We start from the raw sequence: 25,438 nt of genomic DNA, 5'->3' as shown, positions 1-25,438 counted from the left end.
GCATAATGCCTGTTACTGGGTAAAGTCCCGCCCTTTACCAAAAAGAGCCAATCAGCTTGCTGGTTACGCTGCGAGTGGAGGAGGGTAAATGTGTTAGTGGAGATAACTGCCCTGTGGTGCTGTAAAGATTCCCGCCAAGTCAACAGACCTGCCTATAAGAACTTTGGCTTTCATTACTGATAACACTAAGCATATTCATACTGGCAAAATGAAGTTTTAAATCTGATCTCTCTGCTCATATTCATGATGCATGAACATGAATATGGATATGTTTCCAGTCTAGAAAACCACATAGGATTTGACATGTCCACAAAGTCCTTAGAAATTTACTTCTGGCTCACAAATATAGACGAAATTTTAGTTTGATTTGAGTCACTTCAGCCTGATAATTGTGAACAAAGCCATATTTACATAAGATGTAAAATGTACATGGGATATAGAAGGGATATAGTGCAGATGGTACTGGGATTTGTGGGCCAAACATCCAATGTTTTTCATTTTTTATATGCATACCATGTGCTCCATGTGCTAACACCTGAACATGTATTAAATGTGAAATGGGGACTGCATCTACTTAGATATGATTCCAGAGAAATTATAAATAATATAAAGTTTTTTTTTTTTTTTGACAGTTTTCCAGTATTAGCTAAACAGTATTACCTGCTTCAGTCTTGTTAAAGTACTGATATATTATCATTGAGCATATGTATTCTTTGATATTATTCTTTAGTGCATAATATTTATACAACTCTGGAAAAAAAAATAAGAAACCACTTAAAATGATTTGAGTTTCTGTATAAATGCCATGAATAGGATTTTATGGATAAATTTTGCTTATTACAGTCATATAGCTGCGTTGTACAGTATAAGAGAGTGTGAGGCTTGTTTACTTGTTGAGTGATGTTAATTATTAATACAGTGCACTGCAGGAATATTATTATTTATAGGCTGTAAGTTGAACTGGTCTAAGTGTGTTTAATAACTGTCTAATACATGTATTAATGTTACAGAGGGATTACTGTATTTTCCGCACTGTAAGGCACACTTAAAACCCTTAAATTTTCCCAAAAATCGTCAGTGCTCCTTTTAATCCAGTGTGATTTATGTATGAATTTTACCAGTCAGGTTGTGAAGAGCAGTAAAGCTACTCTGCTAAAGTGCAGCGTTATACACACTGCAAAAACACTAGATCTTAGCGAGTAAAATTATCCAATTTTATAGCAGTCATTTTATCACATTGCGATTGCTTATTTTGAGAAATCTTTCTAAGACAAATTTGCTCACCCCATTGGCAGATTCATTTGCTTAATTTAAGCATTTATGTTTCAATTCACATGTATTTTGTCTAGTTTTTGCCAATGGTTTTTTGCAGTGCAGGAGTTTCAGTTTAGTGCTCTTCAACAGCCTTAGCATTAGCCGCTAACCGCGCTAAATGCATACAGAGGTGATCATGTTAGATTGTAGTCTGCATTTTTACCATGTTGAAACAGGCTATGTGGAACAAACCTCCCTGAATGACCAGAATACATTGGGTTCTTTAGTGTAGCTCTGTCTAAGCTTACTGTAAATAAATGGATGTGCTATACTCACCCAAATAAACCGTTTTCAGGAGACTTCAAACAGTTTTCTTTTGACTTTAAAAGAAAATATATATTTTTAAGAATTACAAGTTTTGTTTACTTAACTTAGCTTAGCTTTACCTCCGTCAAAGAGGAGAGTCAAGCGCTTGTCTAGCCCCGTCCTGCAGAGAAATCAGAACACCTCCTGCTGCTGTTTCTTACTGTATGAGTGTTTTTATTCCAGTAAAATAGAGCAGTAACTACTACCCTTTTAAATATATTAATATTGTAGCTTGAAGAATGATTTGAATGTATGTTTTGACTGGAGAAAGAAGAAAATTGTAGCTGATTTAAATACTGTAATGCCTATAATGGCTTCAGGAATCGCAGTTTTCGTTTGACTTTAAAAAAATTATTGTTTTTTTAAAGAATTACAGTTTTGTTTACTTAACTTAACTTAGCCTTACCTGCTTAATTAGAAGGAAAACATGTATGTTTTTTATTCATCTATATTGCGTTTAAATGTAAGCAACCAAATCTGCTAGGAAGATACAACTATGTTGCTAATAGTATTCACACACTGTATCAATAATTAATATTAATAAGTATAAAGCCATAAGCTGATAGTACACATGTTCCTCTACTTCTACACAGGATCATACATGTCTGTGCATGTTATGTATAAATGTGATGTTAATAAATATATACAAAATAAAAAATGCTAAATACTACTGTGCAGTTACACAAAATAACAGTCCAGGTAACAACAATAACAGTAGCTACTTCTAAAGTATAGTAGTATACCTTGTATAAAGAGAAACTAGGTTATACAAATGTGTCTTCATTTGGTCTGTAAATAATAGAAAGTTGGGTATTTGCATGAATTTTCCCATGTTTTCCCATGTTTTTTTTGTTTGTTTGTTTGTTTTTTTTGATTGACAGAAATCCTATTGAAATTAAAGAATGTTCAATATATTATATAGTAAATATAAGTAAGTCATAGTTCAGTGTTTTGAATCACTCAAATGCTGATAAACATGAAAATGGAAAATAAGACTTTTAATAGACAAAATCTGGCACCAACGTACTATAAGGTGCACCAGTTTACAAAGTGCACTATCAATGAGTTTCTATTTTTATTGTTTATTATTGGAATTATCTGTAGATTCTGTAGACTCCTGCAGAAGTTGATCAGAGCCTGATACATGCATGAGCTCCACAGACATGCCCGGTTCTGATTCACTGAAGCAGGCACGTACTCACTGCATGACACTTGTTTACTTGTTGGTCAGTGTTAATTATTTATACGCTACACTGTATGAATGGCACCGTGTAAAGCTCATGCTCTCCGGAGATATTTTGCTTTAATTTGGAATGTATTAATGCTGTATAGATCTGTAACATACATAAACACTGCGCTAGCACATATAAACACTGCATCAGACGTGTTTACTCAATATTGGTCAATATTATTATTTATTCAGTGTACCGTGTGAATTCCATTATGTTGTTTTCAGTCTATACTGAGATGTTCTGAACTTCTGTAATATGGAAAAATAAGCTAGATGCTCACAGGTAAACGTTATTAAAAGTTATTGATACAAAGGTAATAGAGCAATGTAATACTGGGGCTGTAATGTAATAATAAAAGCAAGGGACAGCAACCAAAACTTTGATTGAGACGAGACAAGATAAGAGACAATACTGGGATCAAAGACAAGAACGAGGCAAAATTTTAACACTAAATATTTTTTAAATCCAAGGTTAAAATATATCTGACTAAAAATATATTCTATGACTGAAACTAAAATGCAAAACTGCAGAGAATTTTTTTATTATTATTTTGAAAAGAATCACCTTTTAATGGATGTCAATCAGTTAACTCTGATAATGAATTACTGCGTTTTATGGACTATATATGGCGCACCGGATTATAAGGCGCACTATCAATAAACATCCATTTTCTGGTCTATTTTTATACATAAGGCACACTGGATTATAAGACACATTTTAAGCAACAGTAGTAAGGAACAAGGGTGTCACCATGTTGTTAATCTACACAGATTTCTCTCCTGAAAACAGTTTATTTGGGGGAGTAAAGCACTTCCAATTATTTACAGTAAACATAGATTTCAAATATTTTCAACAGCATGGTTAGTAGCAGCGCTAGCCACGGTAAGCAGCAACACTAGCCGTGGTTAGCAGTGCTTAGTGCTAGCTACAGTTAGCAGCAGTTATTAGCTCTAGTAAATGCAGCCCGAAAGAGCTACACTGAGGAACCCTGAGTTGTCTGCTAACCCAGGGTGCTATCAGATAGCAGGTTCATCTTATGTACATTTCTGGGAAAATTAAAGAGCTTAAAGTACGCCTTATACTGTGACAAATACGGTGCATATGATTTATAAACCTAAAAACGTCTCTCCTTTAGTTCTTTTTTTAGACCTTAGAACTATTGTCACAATGCACCCAGTGAGGGTTCTGTATTCAACTACTATCTTCAGGGTTATTTACAGATCTGGCAACCCATAACTGAATTTCCTGTGACGCATCAACACGCTACCTTATGTATACAAAACAATTCCACATGTGTTCCTACATAGCTTTAAAATACAATGTGAAAATAATAAGAAAATAAGAAAGAAAATGAGAAGAACAGTCAATGTGTCGTTCGTTAAAAAAAAAAAAAGGTTTCTGGTTGTTTTGAGTGAATGAATAATGAAATAAATACAGAGAAAATGTGGAAATGTGAGAGGCTTTACTGCTGCTAGGCCAAAATCATGTGATGATAACAGTGTACGTACATCCTGTACATAAAAGAGAATGTTCCTGATTGGTTTTAGAGCATTAAGTATCTCAGTCTGCTACTCAGCTGTATATTCACCATTATTAGTGATACCAAAACACCAGGAGGCTGAAGACTAGCACATGCTCACATGTGCCTTGTGCTGAACGACATCACCCTAGGAGTGATGAGGGAAAGAGTGCCATCTACCCAAACCAGAGAGAGCTAATGGCAAGCTGCATGACCGGGATTCGAACCAGCGATCTCCTGATCATAGTGGCGCTTAGCGCTTAGCCTGCTGGACCCCAGGTCTACCATCACTTTACAGAGGATGTACATGTAGTCTAAGTAGGGAAGTTTGAAACTAACTACGTTCAATGTGTGTTCACAAATGTTGTGGAATCCATGTTACCAAGAACTGAATCTGTTTTGAAAAGAAAAAGAGGCTCATACTACACCTGCTATTAGTATTAGTATGATTGTGGCTTTAATAAACTGTGTGAGTGATGAGTGTAGATCATAAAGACTGCATGAGACTTGTTTACTTGTTACTTGTTGGTTGGTTTTAACAATTTACACCGTGCACAGACTGCGCCGACGCCATCATTTGTAGATTTGGGGCTGTGTTGTTTGAAGGCGTGCGCTGGGAGGAGGCGTTTTGCCTAAATTTGCAATTTATCAAAGCATTAAGTCATTAGTTAAGCAACTGGTTCGGCGGTGTACAGTGATTGGGGTAATCAGCTGTCCCCTGTGATTTATAAGGTTGTTTTTTGGTATCATATTGGGCATTCATTATCATTACACCGCTAATGTGAGAGTTTCCTCCTGATGATTCTGAGTGCAGTTCTGCGCTCCGTCGTTTATTTCAAAGAGCTTTAGCCTGAATTAATGAAGGCAGAGGAGAGGAGTGCAAGTGGAGGAATGTTTTTACTCTCCGATCTTTAAGCTCTTTCGCTTTTTTTCCTCGTCCTCCTCCTCCTCTTATAAAAGAGCTGCGATTCCTAATGGCTTCATGGCTCTTGAACAGCCCATGTTTTCCATGTTTCTGTGGTTTAATACAACTCTTACTGTCTCTCTCTCTCTCTTTCTCTCTTTCTCTCTCTCTCTCTCTCTCTCTGCCTTTCCCACCTGCTTCTTCTCCTCCCCCACAGTTGAGATGCCAACACATATAAACACACACACACACACACACATATAAACACACATACACACACATATACACACAGACATGCACACATGAGCTGTGAGAGTTTCTGAGGGAGAGAAATTCGCCAACACACACACACACACACACACACACACATTCATACACATACACACATTCATACACAAACACACATTCAAACACACACACTCACACTCAAGCACACGCAGAGGCTGCAAACGGTTAAAATCCCTGTGACTGGTTGGTATTGCTAAGAGCTTCGCCGCGATTGGTCGAAGTGGCTCCGCATTGGAACCCCACTTCAAAGGCATGAGGCAGGAGGGGAAACTGGGGGCGGTAGTCGGCATGGCAACGGTTGCCTAGACGACTGCAGTTCAAACAAAACACACAACTCCGCAGATCTCCCACCACAAAAGGAAGAAGGAGGGAGAGAAAAGATTGCGTCCTTTTGCGCAATCGGTGCGAAAACAGGGGACGAGTAAATCGATAGGTAAAGCGTGTGGGTCAGTGTCAGTGTTTTACACACACGCACACACACACGTGCACACACACACACAGCTGAAAAGCCGTTCAGAGCAATGATCCATAGCGCAGTAGAAAGCATCGCTGAGGTTACAGACAGTGCACCGGACCCCTGTAGAGCCCAACACAACCCACATTCCCTGCTGCACCCTTAAAAATGATGCTGCCTTAAGGGCTTCTTCTGCTTCTTAAGAGAGATGCTGTTGAAGAACAGCTCGGCTAACTCCGAAATGGTTGCAAAAAATAGTTTCCAGTCAGAAAGTAGATAAAGCTTTCCTAGAGCAATAAACAATTACATTTTTTGGTCATACTGGTTGTATTTATCGAGCTACATATACAGAAGTAGTGAGTAACAGTCTGACACAAAATGTCAGATATGGTGGCTTGGAGTTGTAGAGGTTCCTAATGGTGTCCTGTGCTAATCCATTACATGCAGATTAAATACTTATCTGTACACAGTTTCTACAGATTTTGGGGTAGGGGTGGAGTGTTGATAACACGGCCAATAGCATCGCACACATTTTCAGTGTGTTTCAAGGATTGGTCTGGCTACATGCTATAGTAGTTAAGTCTTCAAGGTGGAAATCTGCTGAGATAGCAGCAGTGTGTGGACCAGCATTGTCCTGTTGGAATAGTGTAATAGTGTAATAGAGTGTGTGTGATAAAATGGTAGTTTGCACTGGTTGCAGGACCTCATTAACGAATCTTCGGGCTGTTAAATTACCTCCAGCGAAGATTAAAGGTGATCTGGCGTCAAATAAAGTTGCTCTTGACTTAAATAAAACCAGGGCTTCTGGATGTGTGACCACAAACTACGCTGCTTTCACACACAGATTCGTTGGACTCATCTCTAAAGATAACCTGTTGCCAGGTTATGCCATGACAGCCATTATAATATTAAATTTATATGAATTTTGACAATAACGATAATAAACAATGTTTTGCATTGTTCAATAATATGTTTGTAATGTCTAATATTGTACTGTTTAGCAATTATAAAAAAATAATAATAATTGCTTACTAAATAAATATATATATTATAAATTAATGAAAACACTATATTTATACGAACAGAAACATTGAAATCACCAGTGCATATATCAATATCCTGGGAATAATCAGGATTAAAATTGTGATTTAGTTTCTTTAAATGCTGGTATTTCCCTGTATTTTTCTGAGAGTGTGTAACGCCTGACTGACTATAGCTTTTTTTCTGTTTTATAATATTTTAATATCATTTGCTGAGTTAACCTTGTTGTTTGTGTGTTCGTGTTGAACTGTAAGAAAGAGAGAGCCTGAACTCAACAGGGAGTTATGCTGTGTCAACAATTTGGAGGAAAATGAAGCGTGGATGAAAGTAGTGGATGACTCCATAGGTAGCTTGCTAGATTAGCGTCGGTGCTAACCGGCCACAAGATAAATGCCTATTCGTGGCAGTGTGAGCAGCCATGAACACACTCCCAACAGACAAATTTTGGGCCAAATGAGCCATTTGTTGTCTGCCAGTGTGAACGCAGTGTAGCACTCGTCAGCTCACATACCGTTAACACATTAATTCAAATATCATGGTAGAGGATTTATATTTCACGCCCCTAGCCCCTAGCACGACGTCCCACCAAGTTTTATGCCTGTCAGTTGATTCCTTCAGTGTGCAGCTACTATGGGAGTTTCATTTATTACATTTTGAAATAATTATTATTGGGCAGTACAGATACCAAGATACACACTCCTAATGATGTAACTCAGAATTGCTCCCTAGAAGGAAAGTATTAAAAATTGAAATGAAGAACTATAGTGTGTTAAAACGAGTGTAAAGAACATCTGTGCGATAAAAAAATAATGCACTGAAACGATTCATATTTCACATGAATAAAACACACAGTTGCTGCCATAAGAAAGAGAAATGAAACACAGTGCTATGTTGATGCAATATGTTTAATCCTTAGAGAAATGATGCAAGCAGAATTTGAGTGGATGATTATTTTCAGTATATATTACAGTGCGCTGCAGTGACTGGCCTGGATTATAATTCAGCACCACGGACAGCTTTCTCAGCGTAGTATCGGCAAAGTCAAGTTTTTCTCCAGTGTCACGCGGCCAAAGTCAATATTGTAATAACGTATAGTGCACTATATTGCAGGCATTCCCCTGGATTATAATTCAGCACCATGAGCGGCTGTATTAGGACCGTGGGGGTGGGGAGAGGGGCCATTAGAAAGCAAAGCAAGCTGCAAATGTTCATCCAGCCCTGGCCTTAGGTATTCAACCCCACCGCCGCCTCTCGTGGGGTGACGAGAGCTCTGGATAAAAAGGCCCCGCTCTTATTACCATGTAACTGAAGTCCAGCTGAGACACATATTCTGAGCCTGCATATTCCCAGCCGCTGCTGTGTTCCTCACTTCTTCACTTATGTCATCCTGCTCCATTTACCTTGTTGCCAGCGATGCATTCAGAGACTTTAGCTTTGCCCCCTTTAACTCCACGGCCCCCAAAAACCGTGGGGGAGCTGCATGTACACACTATTCAAAACAGAATGCATCAGCATGTGTGAGTTTTTTCTTTACCTCGTTCTCTATTGCTCTAAAAAAAGAAGCTCTGTGCGGACTTATAATACTGTTATTGTTTCATTTATGAAAAGGAAAACATGACTGGAGAGTTAAGTATGTGAAAAAAAATAAGTTTTACATTTTGACTTGAATTTATAATTTTTAAAAATTGTTGGAAAAATCAAGATTCAAGTGAAGCCAAACTCATATTAGCAAGCTACTCTGTTATCATCTATATTGCTTTGCTTTCTCTTTCACGACCTGCTCCCCAAAAAAGAAGAAGGATAAAAGAGAATATCCACGGATGGATTCATGGATGGATGGATGAATGAATGGATGGATGATTGGATAGTTGTATGGATGAATGGATGGGTAGGTAGATATATGGTTCGATAGGTTGGTGGATAGATGGCTGGCTGGATGGATGATTGGGAAGGTGGATGGATGGATGGATGGATGGATGGATGGATGGATGGATGGATGGATGGATGGATGGATGGATGGGTGGATGGATGGATGGATGGATAGATGGATGTTAGATAGGTAGGTGAATGGATGGATGGCTGGATAAATGGATGATTGGGTGATTAGGAAGGTAGAAAGATGGTTAGATAGATAAGTGGATGGATGGATTGATGGGTAGGTGCATAGATGTTAGAAAGGTAGGTAAATGGATGGCTGGCTGGATAAATGGATGATTGGGTGATTAGGTAGGTAGAAAGATGGTTAGATAGATGGATGGATGGATGGATGGATGGATGGATGCATGGATGGATGCATGGATGGATGGATGGATGATTGTGTAGTTGGATGTATGAATGGATGGATGGATGGATGGATGGATGGGTAGGTACATAGATGTTAGAAAGTAGGTAAATGGATGGCTGGCTGGATAAATGAGTGATTGGGGGATTAGGTAGGTAGAAAGATGGTTAGATAGGTGGATGGATGGATGGATGGATGGATGGATGGATGGATGGATGGATGGATGATTGTGTAGTTGGATGGATGGATGGATGATTGTGTAGTCGGATGAATAGATGGATGGATGGGTAGGTACATAGATGTTAGAAAGGTAGGTGAATGGACGGCTGGCTGGATAAATAGATGTCTGGATGTATGGATGGGTAATTGGGTAGGTGGATGGATGAATAGATGGATGGATGATTGCTTAGGAAGGTAGATGGTTGGATAGTTGGGTATCAGGGTTTAACCAGGGTTTTTTATTTTTTGTATTTTTCAGTTTTTCAGTATAATGCAGGCTTATTCAATATTGTTAATAATTGATGAATGTTTTTCAGTGCAGGTTTTGTAAGAAAGGTCTGCTTTATTGATATTGTTATAAACAGAGTAAGTCTGCATCGGTCAACTCTCTCTCTCTCTCTCTCTCTCTTTTTTTTTGCAAGAGAAAACACCTGCATTGGCAAATTTCACAGATACGAGCAGCAGAGCACACAGTGTGTGTAAGAGGCTCAGCTTCAGTTCTGAACCTTAATCATAGTATTTAATGTCAGACACAGCCAAAAACAAGCAGGTGCATAACTGACCTTAAACATCATAAAACATATTTACAAATATTTACAATATTGTTATTGTTGTTGAAGGAAATGTGCACAGAACCTGAATCTGTTAAGTCATTCTGAAAAGTGTAGGTTGTAAATTGGAGCTGTCAACAAATGAAAGTGAGAGTGGAGTTAATTATTAAAGTTCTTTCTCACCAAAACGTCCTACAGGGGTGTAATTCTGCTTCAGCTAAAAAAGTAGAAATTGAGAAACAGTAACTGCCACAATTAGGCATGTTTTGAAATGTACACTCTCATTAGAAGTGGGTGATATGGCCAAAAATCATACTATTTTAGGCAAAATAACAAAACACTGAAAAATATTATATAGATGTCAAAAATGAACTCCTGCAACTGTACATTTTGTCTATTTTATATATTAAATGTATTAAATTAGATTTTATTTATGAAACAAACCCGTGTAGGAAGTAGAAAGTTTAAGCTCAAACCCTGGGCTGATGCTGATATCCAATATTACACTGCTGGTGCAGATATACATATTTACATATATATGTACATATACATTAACTCAGAGAGACTATTTATACACCCCAGTATAACTTTAAAAATAAACATAACATTTATATATCTTGCATTTTTGCTTTCAAATTTTCATTTTCATTTTTTTAAATTAATTTATTTAACTAACTGGTTCTTACATAGTCTGTTTACAGCTTTAACATCTCTTTTTTAAATTAACAGGTTAAACAAAACAATAGATCTATTGACATTGATTAAACTGAATAAAAAATTGCTTAAATCAGTGGATTTTAAAGTAGCATGGCCAGTCTTCTGATTATTGTTCAGAATAATCGATTATTCAATTTTTCAGATTATTTCTGCCATGCCCTCCCTCTCTGTTTGCTGTGAGTACGGCTCCGGTTTTTAGTTTTCACTATTGGTTTAAAGCAATAGAAACAGCTGAACGTGGGTTTTAAATGCTTTTCAATGTCCAGAACATTGTCGTTTGAATGTGGAAGTGCTGATATTTAGACATTTGAAATGTGAAATCTGTTGTGACTTTTGGAGACGCTACCCGTTGTTGAGTTGTTACCCGTCTATAACATTGTGTTTTTGTCCCCAGTAATTTGTGTAGTGCTACTAATTGACAATTAGTCGACAACAAACAATTGGAGTAGACAAATTTTTATAATTGATATTGCCCATTATATCGACTAATCGCTGCAGCCCTAATACCAATATAATTCCCATATCATTGTACATCCCTATATTAACCCTCTATATACAGTACAGGCCAAAAGTTTGGACACACCTTCTCTTTTTCAATGCGTTTTCTTTATTCTCATGACTATTTACATTGTAGATTCTCACTGAAGGCATCAAAACTATGAATGATCACATGTGGAGGTGAAATAACAAAAAAAAATAATTATATTCTAGTTTCTTCAAAATAGCCTCCCTTTGCTCTGATTACTGCTTTGCACACTCTTGGCATCATTCCCTCAATGAGCTTCAAGAGTTGGTCACCTGAAATGCTTTTACAACAGTCTTGAAGGAAGGAGTTCCCAGAGGTGTTTAACACTTGTTGCTTTCACTCTGTGGTCCAGCTCACCCCAAACCATCTGGATTGGGTTCAGGTCCGGTGACTGTGGAGGCCAGGTCATTTTTTGTTAAGTATAAAACTCCACATGTGTTCAATTATAGTATCAACAAATCGTTGATTCTCCAATGACTTACGTATAATGGGAAAAGTATGCGTTTTCTTTATTTTCATGACTATTTACATTGTAGATTCTCACTGAAGGCATCAAAACTATGAATGAACACATGTGGAGGTGAAATGACTAAAAAAAAAAATTATATTCTAGTTTCTTCAAAATAGCCACCCTTTGCTCTGATTACTGCTTTGCACACTCTTGGCATTCTCTCAATGAGCTTCAAGAGGTGGTCACCGGAAATGGTTTTCCAACAGTCTTGAAGGAGTTCCCAGAGGTGTTTAGCACTTGTTGGCCCCTTTGCCTTCACTCTGTGGTCCAGCTCACCCCAAACCATCTGGATTGGGTTCAGGTCCGGTGACTGTGGAGGCCAGGTCAGTTTTTGTTAAGTATAAAACTCCACGTGTTCATTCAATGCATTTTCTTTATTCTCATGAGTATTTATATTGTAGATTCTCACTGAAGGCATCAAAACTATGAATGAAAACTATGAGTGTGTCCAAACTTTTGGCCTGTACTGTACATATATTATAATTTCTTAGAATTATTCTAGATTCTGGTTGAGCTTTAATGTGTTGATTTGGGAGCAGTTTAGTCTCTTAAACAGCTCACATCTTTTAGGACATTAGTGTGAATTTCATGGACTGAAAAAGTTGCTTGTGTATTTCTCAGCACTCGGTTTCTATATGAGATGCAAAACCACTGAACGCTGAAGAATGAGCTGAACTGTAATACCCAGTTTGACATGGAGGATGTTTTTTCAGTGTGTTTGGTTGATTTGTTACGGCGGGACCCAGCTGTACTACAGAGAGCGCAACGCCTCACACTCAGCTTCCCCCAGGGCTACACAACCAGGGACAGAGTGTGTGTGTGTGTGTGTATTTGGGAGCGAGAGAGCCTGAAAGGACTTTCCAGACAGAGAGAAGACAGGATTCAGTTCACCACCTCCAGGGCAGGCCTTCACCAGCGCAGGAGTCAACAGAGAGCAGAGAGACGAGGAAAGAGGAGTAGAACATAAAACGCCAATCCGTGTGTCTGAATCCATTAACCTTATGAACTCTATACTTATGATTAAGTAGCAATTTTACTTTCAAATGTGTTGATTCTCCAAAGACCTATATAAGGGAAATTTAGCTTTGCTGTTATTGCCACTCCAGGCTCGATATGCTAGAAACTGCACTGTGTAACTCTGGTGAAGCGAGTAGGAAAACACCTACAATAGTGCTAAGTATCTAGAACAATATTTGTGTAAAATCTTGTTATACTACTACTCTACCTCATTAGGCCTCATACTTCATTCACTTCAGATGCTGGTTCAGTTTCTCACAGCTTGTCCAGAAATGCATGTGTAAATGGTGTCTTTAGGAGTTGTTCAGAAGTGTTAACTACACTTCCTAACTGTATGGGCAGCCCATGAGTAAGAAATGCAAATTACAATACATAATAGAATACATAATACTACTATAATACATAATCAGACGTCTTGTTTTGTAGTAGCTGCTTAGATTATGTGGTATGTTTTACCCATCTGTACTCTAATGAGAAATGTATGGTAATATAGGAGGAAAAGTGTAAGAAATGAGACTATGGGCCCTATTTTAGTGGTCTAAAATCTATACAAAACTTTAACTATACGTGAGACTTCAATTGCACATCGTACTTGGTATTGTGACGGCACAAAAAAACGCTTTGTACATCTCGTAATGTGCAAAAGGCATGAACAAAATTTTCTCAATTAATCATGGGTGTGTTTTGGGCCTAGCGTGAAATGAATCAAATTACTTGTCATTCCCTTTAAGAGCCAGGTGAGCTCTGACTTTGGCACGTTGGTATCTTAACAGCGCAGGGCTTTGCGCATCTGAGCAGAGGAGACTTATCTGTACGCTCATGCTGTAAAGGTGTGCCAGCAGGTAATTTAAGGGAACAGCAATGTTATTTTATTCTTTATTCTGTTTATTGTTGCTGTAAAAGCTGGAATTGTTTGGAAAATCTCATACATGTGTGGGTGTAAGGAATGGGGGTGTACGCGTACAAAGCGCCAGAAATTTTCAGATGGGCATCAGTGTAATTATTTTCCTAAACTCCAACACTATTTTAATGGTGCGGGCACAAGGTGTGAAAATAGACTGTTGTCGGGGTGTAAGATAGTAACTAGCATCACAGTGCGTATTGCGCAGGGTGTGCGACAAGGCTCTATGTCCAGTTGTTTCTGGACAACACAACTTATAAATGCATTCAGCTACTTTAAGTTGCGCCCATTGCTGACACAGATGTGCAAATGCTTATTTACAGCTTGCCAAGTCCCTGTTAATCAGGATTGACAAAATATACTCTCCACTCTTTGGGGCAAAGAAAAACATGTTGGCCTAAAGCCCAATGTCCAATGACATGGCCTAAAGAGCAGTGGAACTGTGTTACTGATCTATTATCTGGAGAGATGATACTTAAAAATGAAAGGTATGGAATGAGTTGGAGTGATGATCATCCCAACATCACTAACACTCTTGTCACTAAAGGAAGCAAAAACTGCTGGTATGAGACTCGTTTCTGCATTAGGTGCACAGAGTCTATTGAGTCAGCATGACATTTTTCTCTTGGCTTGTGTCCAAATCATACAGTACAATTGGACAGTTTTTGAGGGCACTCAAAAAAACTGTCTTCCACAAACCACTTGTGTAATGCACTTGTTTCTACAGCCAAACTGTTACATATATCAGAGCTTTATTCAAATACAAATTGCTGGTTTTAAACGATAACGCAATCAGATGATGATAAATTGTCTGAATTAATTTACTGATTTATGAATTTTTACTGCTATTAAGTAAACTAAATAATTCAGCGCAGTGTAACGCAATACTAATGAGGGAGCAGGCATCCATTGATTGCCTATAATTTCACCAAATCAGCTACAAAGAAGTCTGGAGAAAAAATACTTTTAGTAAAGTCCTGCATTTATGGACTTTAAAAGATTGTACTTCCTACTGAATTTAGCATAGCTCCACTTAATCAATCAGAAACAGTAAAGGCTTGCTGGAAGCATTAAAAACTGTGATTAAAAACCAGGGTTATTCCACCAAATATTGATTTCTGAACTCTTAAAACTTTATGAATATGAACTTGTTTTCTTTGCATTGTTTGAGGTCTGAAAGCTCGGCATCTTTTTGTTATTTCATCTATTTCTAATTTTCTGTAAATAAATGCTCTTAATGACAATATTTTATTTAGAATTTGGGACAAATGTGCATGAAGTAGTGCGTTTAAATGTTAGTTAAGTATATTTAAAAAGTTCCATTTTAGTACAGTTAAGTACACTTAGCACAATTTAATTACGACTTTTTTTTACTATTTTTACAGCACTCTTTAAATATGCTGATTTAAATTGTGGCTATAAGTACACTATAGCATAATAATACTTAGTATGCTTTAATCTATTTTTTTCACTAGAGTCGAGTCTGGGCTAAGGTTAAATAGGAAGGAAAAGTACTGAGCCGGACCTCTGAGTTGTTGAAAGAGTAGAGGATCATTAGCTGAGTTGAGAAAGTCGTGTCACAGTGATCGGAGATTCTCTGATTTGCTTTAATTGAGTGCAGTGTCACATTAGTTCTGTGTCTTTCACTGCAGATCATTTTAATGCCAACAAAGGGAAGAGTTCCCCTCGCTAAGAGCATCCCCTTTGTTGTGACTTAAATGATTTGCTGATTTATCTGTGCATTTAGTGTAAATTAAAAACTGAGAGAGAGGGAGCGATAGAGAGAGAGAGAGAGAGAGAGAGAGAGAGAGAAGGAGAGGCTGCCAGATTAGACATCGTTAAGTAAAGAGGAGTGTGTTGCTGCAGGGCATTTCACTGATTCAATTTGTGTGATTGCACCAATCAAACAAAATCAGGTTCCAAGCCTTCACAATCAAGCTACATTCATTTTAGCTGTCTTTGTTTTTTAGCCTCTCGTCCTTTTGTTCCTCTCTTTAAAGCGTCGCTTTATCCCTGGCTTTAGAGAGCCTGAGTGAGATCCAGCTCGCTCCGCTGTGAGCACAGCTCAAGGCCACTGGCCACGGCTCATCTCTCTCCAAACAAAATGATCAATGATGGCTTTGGCCCGCTATTATCATTTAAATGAGAAATTGATTTTTCTTTGATGTTAAGTTTAAGATGAATGGAGGGGGAAAAAAGACGAAGGCCATTGTCAGACACGGATCAGAGACTGATGATAGCTGAGGAGGTTCTGGACAAATAAACATTTACTTCGAGAGCAAAGGACACGATTAGGTGCCCTTGCTTTATTGCATTTTCAATATTCCCTCTGTCTCGCTCTCATTCTGTTCCTCTGACTGAACCTATTGCTATCTATTGCCATCTTTTCACTGCCACCTCTTCCTGTTTGATCTTATTTCTCACCTTTCTTTCCTTTTTATTTTTAGATTCAAATTAGCATTAGAGCAGCAGACCGTATTTTGTTTCTAAACTGAAAGAAGAAGCATTTCTGAGTAGAGAGGGAATAAAAAACTTTGTGTTTAATGGTATCAGTGTGTTGGAACGACCATCCCTGCTAAGCCTGATATATTAAATCCAAAAATTGGGGTGTCGAGTTGCTTTTCATAGGAGTTCTTCTGACCATGTCACGCATCTTTATGTACTAACGACACACGTTTCATTCTATTTTGTTTCTTGATGTTTTTCTGTCAGTTTCTTTGTTTTTTGTTTTATTTGCTCACATTTCTCGCTGTTCTCTGACAGTTTCTTTGTTTTTGTGGTCTCTCTCACTTTCTCTCTCCCTTTTCCCTCTATTTCTTTCTCTCTTTTCTTTCCTGTGTCTGTTTTTCTTTATTTTCTGTTTTATTCAATCACATTTCTTGCTGTTCTCTGACATTTTCTTTGTTTTTCTGTCAGTTTTTTAGTTTTTGTTGTCTCTCTCCCTCTCCCCTCTCTTTCTCTCTCTCTCTCTCTTTCTTTCCTGTGTCTTATTTTTTCCTTTTTCTGGTTTATGTTTCACTGTTTCATTCTATCATTTGTCAGTTTCTTTGTTTTCTTTGTTCTCTCTCTGTGTGTCTGTGTGTATTGATCTGTGGTGTGATGGTGTATTAGGTGGAGTCTGATGGTGCAGCAGGGTGCTTGATAAGCGCGAGTGTGAAATATTTCATTTGTTTGCAGTGAGCTGTTGCTGTGTTGCAGTGTAAAATATGAGCCGCTCTCACAGTGAGACGTGATAAATGAATGCATTTGTATGGCCACCCTGCTCTCACTCATATTTCTGTGTGTGTGTGTGTGTGTGTGTGTGTGTGTGTGTGTGTGTGTGTGTGTGTGTGTGTGTGTGTGTTACAGTGTGACCCCGGGGAGGCCACTAAGCTGCTGTATGACCTGCTCTACACCGAGCCCATAAAGATCGTGCTGATGCCCGGCTGCAGCTCTGTTTCCACGCTGGTGGCTGAAGCGGCTCGCATGTGGAACCTCATAGTGGTGGGTATTTGAGTGTTTATCCTCTTTCAGAGTTCATTTTCAGGTCAATACACATTCTGCAGCAGAGGTGTCTCACTCAGGTCCTGTACGGCCTCAGTGGGGCAGGGATTAGCGTGGCCCCTCTTTTATAAAGTGATCAGATGTCTTTGGATTAGATACATCAGTAGATACTGATGAATGATGCTTTTATTCATTTTAATAAATATTATTAGTGACTTTGGGAATAAAGCAAAATATTTTCTGCACATCTGTATATACAGTATACAGTCAGGTCCATAAGTATGTAGTATTTTAACAGCTTCTAAACAGACAATATTTAACTGAAATGTTGAGATAAGACGTTCTGCTTTAATTCAGGAGTTTTATCAAAAATACTGTTAAAGTACAGTTAATGAATTACATTGTCCCTCTATTTTCACAGTTTAAAAGCCCTCCTGACAAATAACTATAACCATATACCAGATAATAAAGAATCATCCCATATCTGTCCATGAAACTGCTTTTTTAAACCTTTCCAATAAATAATCTTACAGTATATCAACCATTTTTTCCTTTTTTTGAGAAATCAGTTATTATTTTTTTATTTAAACTATTGAACATTAATTTAACAGGGTTCATACTGTCATTAAAAAACCTGGAAAAGTCATGGAATATGAAAATAGCAATTTCCATGCCTTGATAAGTTTTGGGAAAAATAAAAATACCCAGAATGTTTTGGAAAAGCCAGGGAAATTTGGTCTACAAATCTTTATGTTATATGTTGAGCTAAAAAAAAATGCATCAGCTCAGAGTTAATTCAGTAATTTAGCCCTACACAACAGAGCTCTCTGGATCTGACACACATTTTATTATAAAAAGAAAAAAAATTAGGCCTACTATAATCAATTTTGATTATAGTTTTAGTTGATTTTTGCTTTTATTGTCTACGTCTCTGATGTTTTAAAAAAAGTCAATAATTTTTGACCGTAGGTCTGTGAATGTTAACATGTTGTGTTCAATAAAACCATGCAAATATATAATAATATAATGTTTTTGTGTGGTTTTAGTTTAAGCAGACTGTGTTTGTCTATTGTTGTGACTTAGGTGAAGATCAGAACACATTTAATGACCGATTTATGCAGAAATCCAAGTCCAAACATAGTTTTCTTGCAACTGTAGCTTTTAATCTTCCATATATACAAAACATTATGATGAAGAGTGTGTGAACAGTGCACACAGTGGCTAACATCACACAGCCTATACCATAAGTGGACTTCTCAGTATAGATTGATAAGGACAATAAAGGGTGAATGCAGCCCAAATTAAATGTTTTTTACATGGCTGTATGTGTGTGTGTGTGTGTGTGTGTGTGTATTTGATGCACATTTCAGATAATAGCAGCATGCCAGATAATTACCTGACTAATTTTCAAACACATCTCAGCATTAAACACACAAGGCTGCTGATAAGAGCCCGAGCAGCTGGAGGGCGAGACGGAAATCAGAGTGATACAGTGAGAAAGTCATTTCTACAGACGTGATTCTTCGAAAATGAACCAAAATTAAGTGGTTAACTATTACAGTTTTAATTCGAGGGGAGTTGTTATCTTGTTCCTCTTTTCTCAAGGATGATTAAATTTCCAATTCGACACTAAACGCAGTTGCTTTACATGGTGTGCAGGCTGCACCGTTTAATGGACAGTTAGGAAGCTTTCAGCTTGATTTTATTTTCTTTTTTTCATAACGTTATTGTGGAATATACAGGGCCCTATCTTACACTATGCGCAAGACACGTTACGATGCTAATTGCTATCTTAGACCCTGCGAAAAACCTATTTCCACCTGCACTGCTAAAATAGTGATTAAACTTACTAATATATCTGCGCCGGTGGCCGTAGTGGTCTGAAAGTGAGGTTTGTTCAAGTAAATTTCTGGTGTATTGCTATCTCTGCAGTGGAAAACACAGGTGCGCCCCTGACAACAGTCACCTGTCAGACGTCCATATCTACGTTGGCAATGCAGGTGTGCCCAAAATACTAAATAAAATAACATAGCTGTTCCTGTTGTTCACTTTCACACTGTGAACGTGAAGGTCAGTTTCCTCTGGTGAGAAGCATAGAAGCGCTGCACCATTAAAATACCAATCCACCAAAGTCAGAGTGCACCTGGTTGTTAAAGGGAATGACAAGTGACGCACTGATTGGTCTATTAAATGTTACGCCCATGATTAATTAAAAGAATTAGTACGGACCATTTGTGCATTTCATGCTACACAAGGAGTACTTTTCCCGTAGTTACGATAGCAAAGACACACTGACACACCCTAAATCAAGCTGCACAGTGTGTGGTTGACAGCTCACCTGTAGATTTTTTTTTATGTAGGATTACGAGAATTCTTAGGACTATGAAGTGCATGATTTTGCTTATAAAATGTATATTATACTATATATAATAGAGAAGACTCTCTTGCACATCCTTAGAAATGAATGCAATACACCTGCGAGATGCAAAATCAACAAAAAAAACAGTGGAAGGGCTGTTTCACATTTAACGTATAGTTACTTAGCAACACACTAAGCAAACCACGAGAACAGCAAATTCTGCTGTCCAGTCCTGCTGATTTCTCATTACAGTCAAAATCATGCTCTCCTCAGCTGTTGTCATGTTTAGTGTTGACCTTGTATTGGTAAGAGATGTTTCAGGTCTGACATGCCTCCTACTAAACACAGCTTTTAATCCTCCACACAGACAAAAGGTGGGTGGTGTGGTGAAGTATGTGAACAGTGAAACGAGTGGCTAACATCAAGCAGCCTATTACACAATCTTAAGTAGACTAATTTAGTGACCGTTTCCATGGTAATGCTAAAACTTCAACTTCAACTGGTCTTGATCTTAAGGGCTTTGTATCTCTTCTGAAGTGGCGGCATTGAAGCTTCTGTCATTTGTTTTTCTGTACAAATGCCATTATTATTATTATTAGTGTTATGCCATTTAAGTGAGTGTAATGAATTACAACCCAACATTTAGAAATGGTTATGAGAATATGAGAATGCAAATATGGGACATGCCTGGGACAGTATGAGCCCCAAATATCTCATATCTTGTCTGGTCATAATTCATCTCAACATTCAACATTTGTTAATATACAGCTCTGGAAAAAATGAAGAGACCACTTCAGTTTCTGAATCAGTTTCTCTGATTTTGCTATTTATAGGTAAATGTTTGAGTAAAATAAGCATTGTTGTTTTATTCTATAAATTACAGACAACATTTCTCCCAAATTGTAAATAAAAATATTGTAATTTCGAGCATTTATTTGCAGAAAATGAGAAAAGGCTGAAATAGCAAAAAAGATGCAGAGCTTTCAGACCTCAAATAATGCAAAGTTCAGAAATCAATATATTACTTCATTATTCTGCCTTTAAGACAACCTATATTTCATTTTCATTTTTTAACAAGACAATGCAAAACCACATGCTGCACACATTATGAATGCATGGCTTTGGAAAACGAGTATATGGGTACTAATCTGACCTGCCTGCAGTCGTGGCTCGTCCCCAGTTCTCTGGAGGTGTGGAGAATTTGTGAGAATAAAGTGACAATGACAACCCCACACTGTTGCACACCTTGACAAGACGTGTCTGCAGAAAGAAGAAAACAAATTAACACCTGAAACACTTCATCTCTCGGTATCCTTGCTACCAAACCGTCTTTGAAGTGTTGTGAGAAGGAATGGCAACATTGCACAGTGGTAAATGCTTTACCATCTCTTCTTTTTTTTTTTGGAATGTGTTGCAGATCTGAAATGCAGAAAGTGATATACTCTCTCTACTTTTAGAGCAAACCTATTTTGGATCCAGAGAAGCTGCTTTTTTATTTTCTCATCTTAGTGATTATTTTATTACTGCATTTCACCTGTCAGACCTTTAATTCTTCTCTTTACTGCTGAGCTTCACTGTTAATCTGAGCTAAAGACGTTGCCATGTGGGTCAGCCAGACCTAACTCCTTCTGTAGCAGTTTTCTAATAGTTACAGAGTTACTTGTGTGGTTTTTTTTGTATTTTTCTAGTTATTATGATGTAAGTGTGAATGTGTTGTGTGTTGTTTGAATGCAGTAACTTAATCTGTTTCAATACTACTTTACGTTATTTTATTAACTTTCAAAGATCAGATTATTTTCAACTGTAAGCCGTTAACCAATAAATTGTTTGCTGAAAGAATCCTCCCGTTTTTTAAACAATATATGATTTTCCATTTTTGTTTACAATATACTTTTACAATATACTCATATTTTTTGTTCTGTTTTGTTATTTTACAATACTAAAATTACTTACTTGAAAACTACATTTTAAAATTTTGCTTTATTTGTTTTCCTTAAAGGCCCTGACATACATTTCTGATTATTGACTGGATCTGAAGAGCTTAAATAGAAAAAAATAAATAGGGGTGTTCTAAAACATTTGACCAGCAGTGTATATTAACAAATTAATGAAGTTAACCAGAATAAAAAAAAAAACATTAAATGAATATCTTGATATTGTACTCTCTGCAATAAAATAAAAGTTAAAGTAAATGAAAGAAGAAACACTTTTTTTGTATATATTTGAATTGTTCATACTACCCCGGCCTTTTTCTGATGGGGCTGTGGTCATCATTTTTTTTTATTCTTATTATTTTGCAGATTTGTACAGATATTTTAAGCATACAGCTTAAAAATAAATAAGAGACCACTTAAAAATGATGTGTTTCTTCGATTTGAATAAACTGAAAACCTCTGGAATATAATCAAGAGGAAGATGGATGATCACAAACCATCAAACTAAACTGAACTGCTTGAATTTTTGCACCAGGAGTGGCGTAAAGTTGTCCAAAAGCAGTGTGTAAGACTGGTGGAGGAGAACATGTCGAGATGCATGTAAACCAGGGTTAATCCACCAAATATTAATATGAACTTGTTTTCTTTGCATTATTTGAGGTCTGAAAGCTCTGCATATATTTATTTTTTGTTATTTCAGCCATTTTTCATTTTTTTGCAATAAATGCTCTAAATTACTTATTACTAAATTAATTATTTTTATTTGGGAGAAAGGTTGTCTGTAGTTTATAGAATAAAACAACAGTGTTCATTTAACTCAAACATATACCTATAAAAAGCAGAGTAAAATCAGAGGAACTGATTCAGAAAGTGAAGTGGTCTCTTTTTTTTTTTTACAGAGCTGTATGTTGTGAGCATCAAAAGGCCCGTATGATCTCTGCAGTTAAAGAAGGCAGTAGTTTCCTGAAGCCCCTGACAAGTATTGCTGTTATAGTCCTCTAGTACCTGAGGGGTGGATTATCTCCCTTATCTATTCCTGTTGGCAAGGAAGTCTGGAAGTCAAGGATCTGTGGATCTGATGGAGCCGTCGTGCTTCCGTCTGCTGTCACGCAAACTTCAGAAACATTCTTCAGAAGCCCTTTGTGGCAGTTTTGGGTCGTAGCTGCAGTATTTCCCTTAGCCGCCGTGCGCACGCTCGCTTCACACATCTGAACTATGATTAAATGCGTTACCTTTAACCACCCGCGAGGAAAAACTTCAAACTCCAGCGCTCAGGCCAGGCTATTTGTAGGCCTATCGCTTCCTGCCCTTTACCGCCTGCCTGTAAAGTGCAGAGCCGCCGCTTTCCTTTCAGTTAAAAAACGACGCCTCCATTTTTCATGTTCAGCTCTATTTTTATATCTCCCTTACCGCCGTCACCACCACAGATGAGTTTTGACCCACATATCCCTCTACTGGCCTTGAATCTGTTCGCTGTAGACGTTTTCTCACCTTCACTAAACCTGTCACTCACCCACATGGCTGATGAGGTACCAAAAAAAAAAATAAATTAGAATAAAACCCTCAGAAAGGATTAGATAGGATCAAATGAGATCACGTAGTGCCTCCGTAGCTTTGCTTTAATTAGAAACGGGCACAATCTCACACTTCATTTCTTTCCTGTTTACATTTTCTCCTCCTCTTCATTCGGCACGCCACCCTTATCTCTTTTTCTCCGGGTTCGGCCGCGGCCGGCGGAGCGGCACCTGCAGTTTACTCACAGCTCGGTTTTTTTCAGGCTGATGGAATTGTGACCTTGCGTGATGTTTCTCTCTTTCTCTCTCTCTCTTTCTCTCTCTCTGTCACTCTGCTCGTCCTACAGCTGTCCTACGGCTCCAGCTCTCCGGCTCTCTCCAACCGTCAGCGCTTCCCCACCTTCTTCCGGACGCACCCCTCCGCCACCCTGCACAACCCCACCCGTGTCCAGCTCTTCCAGAAGTGGGGGTGGACCAAGATCGCCACCATCCAGCAGACCACCGAGGTCTTCACTTCAGTGAGTCTCACACCTGATTTTATTCTTTTTTTTTATACACTTTACATTGGAAACGGCTTTGAACACTGCAGGGGAGTGAAGGAGGATAAAAAATAAGAATTTAGAGATGTGTATGTTTGGGGAAAAGCAAGGGCACCTGCGATATCTAAATTTGGAGGGAGGGGGGAGTTGATGGTCGTCACTTTGGTTATTTGTAACACTTGATGGTTGGGATTTCAAAGGATCCTTTACATTGTAGATTCTCACTGAAGGCATCAAAACTATGAATGAACACGTGGAGTTTTATGTACTTAACAAAAAATATATATATGTATATATTCTAGTTTCTTCCAATTAGCCACCCTTTGCTCTGATTACTGCTTTGCACACTCTTGGCATTCTCTCAATGAGCTTCAAGAGTTAGAGTCACCTGAAATGGTTTTCCAACAGTCTTGAAGGAAGGAGTTCCCAGAGGTGTTTAACACTTTTTGTCAACTTACAGACATTAATGACCATCAACTCTCTTAAGGTGGTTGAGGGTTCTACATGAATGTATTGATTCTGTATGAAGGTAACATAATAAAAGGACCATATTTTCTCTAAATAGTCATAGTTCACACTCCTGTTCGTTTCCTCTGTCTTAAAATGTCTGACTTATCTCAGTAGGCATATTGCATTAATCAGAAACAATAATCAGTCATTTGAAGTTATAAACACAGTTTGTGGTACTGTGGAAAGTATTTGTTTGATCATATCATGGATGGATGGATGGATGATACATGGTCCAAAATGTTTGAGAACCACTGATTTAGGAAATGCAAACTCAAAGCTATTCTAGAAGTTTAATTTATTCAAGAGCACCACCTTCCTGCAGACCACCAATGTTTTATACACTCTCAGAAAAACATACCCTACTTGTTGAGGGGTGGTACCCTTCAAATAAAGGGTACATCTTCAAATATATCCTTCGGTTATGCCGAGTGATGAGAGTAACGGCGTTAAAATAAAGGGCGTTACTAACGGCGTTACTTTTTTTAGTAACGAGTAATCTAACTAATTACTATGACTGTAACTATAACGTTACAATTTCCGACACCCCGTTACTGCACGTTACTTTAGCTGCTGAATGAACTTTTTTTTTTTTACCTCGCACATACAGACAAAGGGACAGAAGCATGGATTGATGGTGGGATGATTGCTCTAACCCTATAAAAGGGGCAGTTGGAGGGTTTAGATTTGCGTGCTCTAATCAATTCAGTGATTGATATCGGTATCTGAGGTGCTGCTGTGTTCTCTTTTCCTCCTTGATGAAGGTGTTTGATCTAGCTGTTAAACTGTTATATTAATACCATTTTAACAGTCGTTAGATTGTTGTTTTTGTCCATTCTTTTATTTTGTTTATATATACATTTTTTCTTTGAGTGTGGTTTGTTTTGTTTAATTTTATCCCCAGACGCGGATTTGTATTTTCCGTTTTTTTTCAATATTACAAGTCTTAGTAATTTTCTTTGGTCATGTGGAGTTTTTGTTTCCAGTTTTTAAAATTCGTTAGATTATATTTTTGTCAACATTTTGCGTTTATTTTTGTTTGTTATGTTTCTAATAATAATAGTAATTACATATATTTTTATTTTGTTTTGTTTTTTTACGGGGCGAATAACACAAAAGTAACGCAATAGTTACTTTTACTGGTAACTAGTTACTCTTATAGTGGAGTAACTCAGTTAGTAACTCAGTTACTTTTTTGGAGAAGTAACTAGTAACTATAACTAATTACTTTTATAAAGTAACGTGCCCAACACTGATTATGCCACACAATCACAAAGCTATTCTACTGAGTAAGTAGATCAAGATTACCTCCATCCTGCAG

At 37.6% G+C, this 25,438-nt stretch overlaps 1 protein-coding gene across 3 annotated transcripts in view; it reads left to right on the top strand.

The window, feature by feature from the left end:
* Positions 1–25,438, top strand: part of gabbr1b (gamma-aminobutyric acid (GABA) B receptor, 1b) — a 282,328-nt gene that overhangs the window by 164,541 nt on the left and 92,349 nt on the right. For all 3 annotated transcript variants that reach the window (XM_049475291.1, XM_022683111.2, XM_022683110.2), the window contains exons 8-9: positions 17,130–17,264; positions 23,419–23,589. In XM_049475291.1, coding sequence (XP_049331248.1) covers positions 17,130–17,264; positions 23,419–23,589 — 306 coding nt within the window. The remainder of the gene's footprint in view (positions 1–17,129; positions 17,265–23,418; positions 23,590–25,438) is intronic.

The sequence above is a fragment of the Astyanax mexicanus genome, chromosome 3 (genome assembly GCF_023375975.1).
Source record: "Astyanax mexicanus isolate ESR-SI-001 chromosome 3, AstMex3_surface, whole genome shotgun sequence".
Lineage (NCBI taxonomy): Eukaryota > Metazoa > Chordata > Actinopteri > Characiformes > Acestrorhamphidae > Astyanax > Astyanax mexicanus.
The sequence above is the reverse complement of the archived record's forward strand: the minus strand, read 5'-3'. Positions and strand labels throughout refer to the sequence as shown.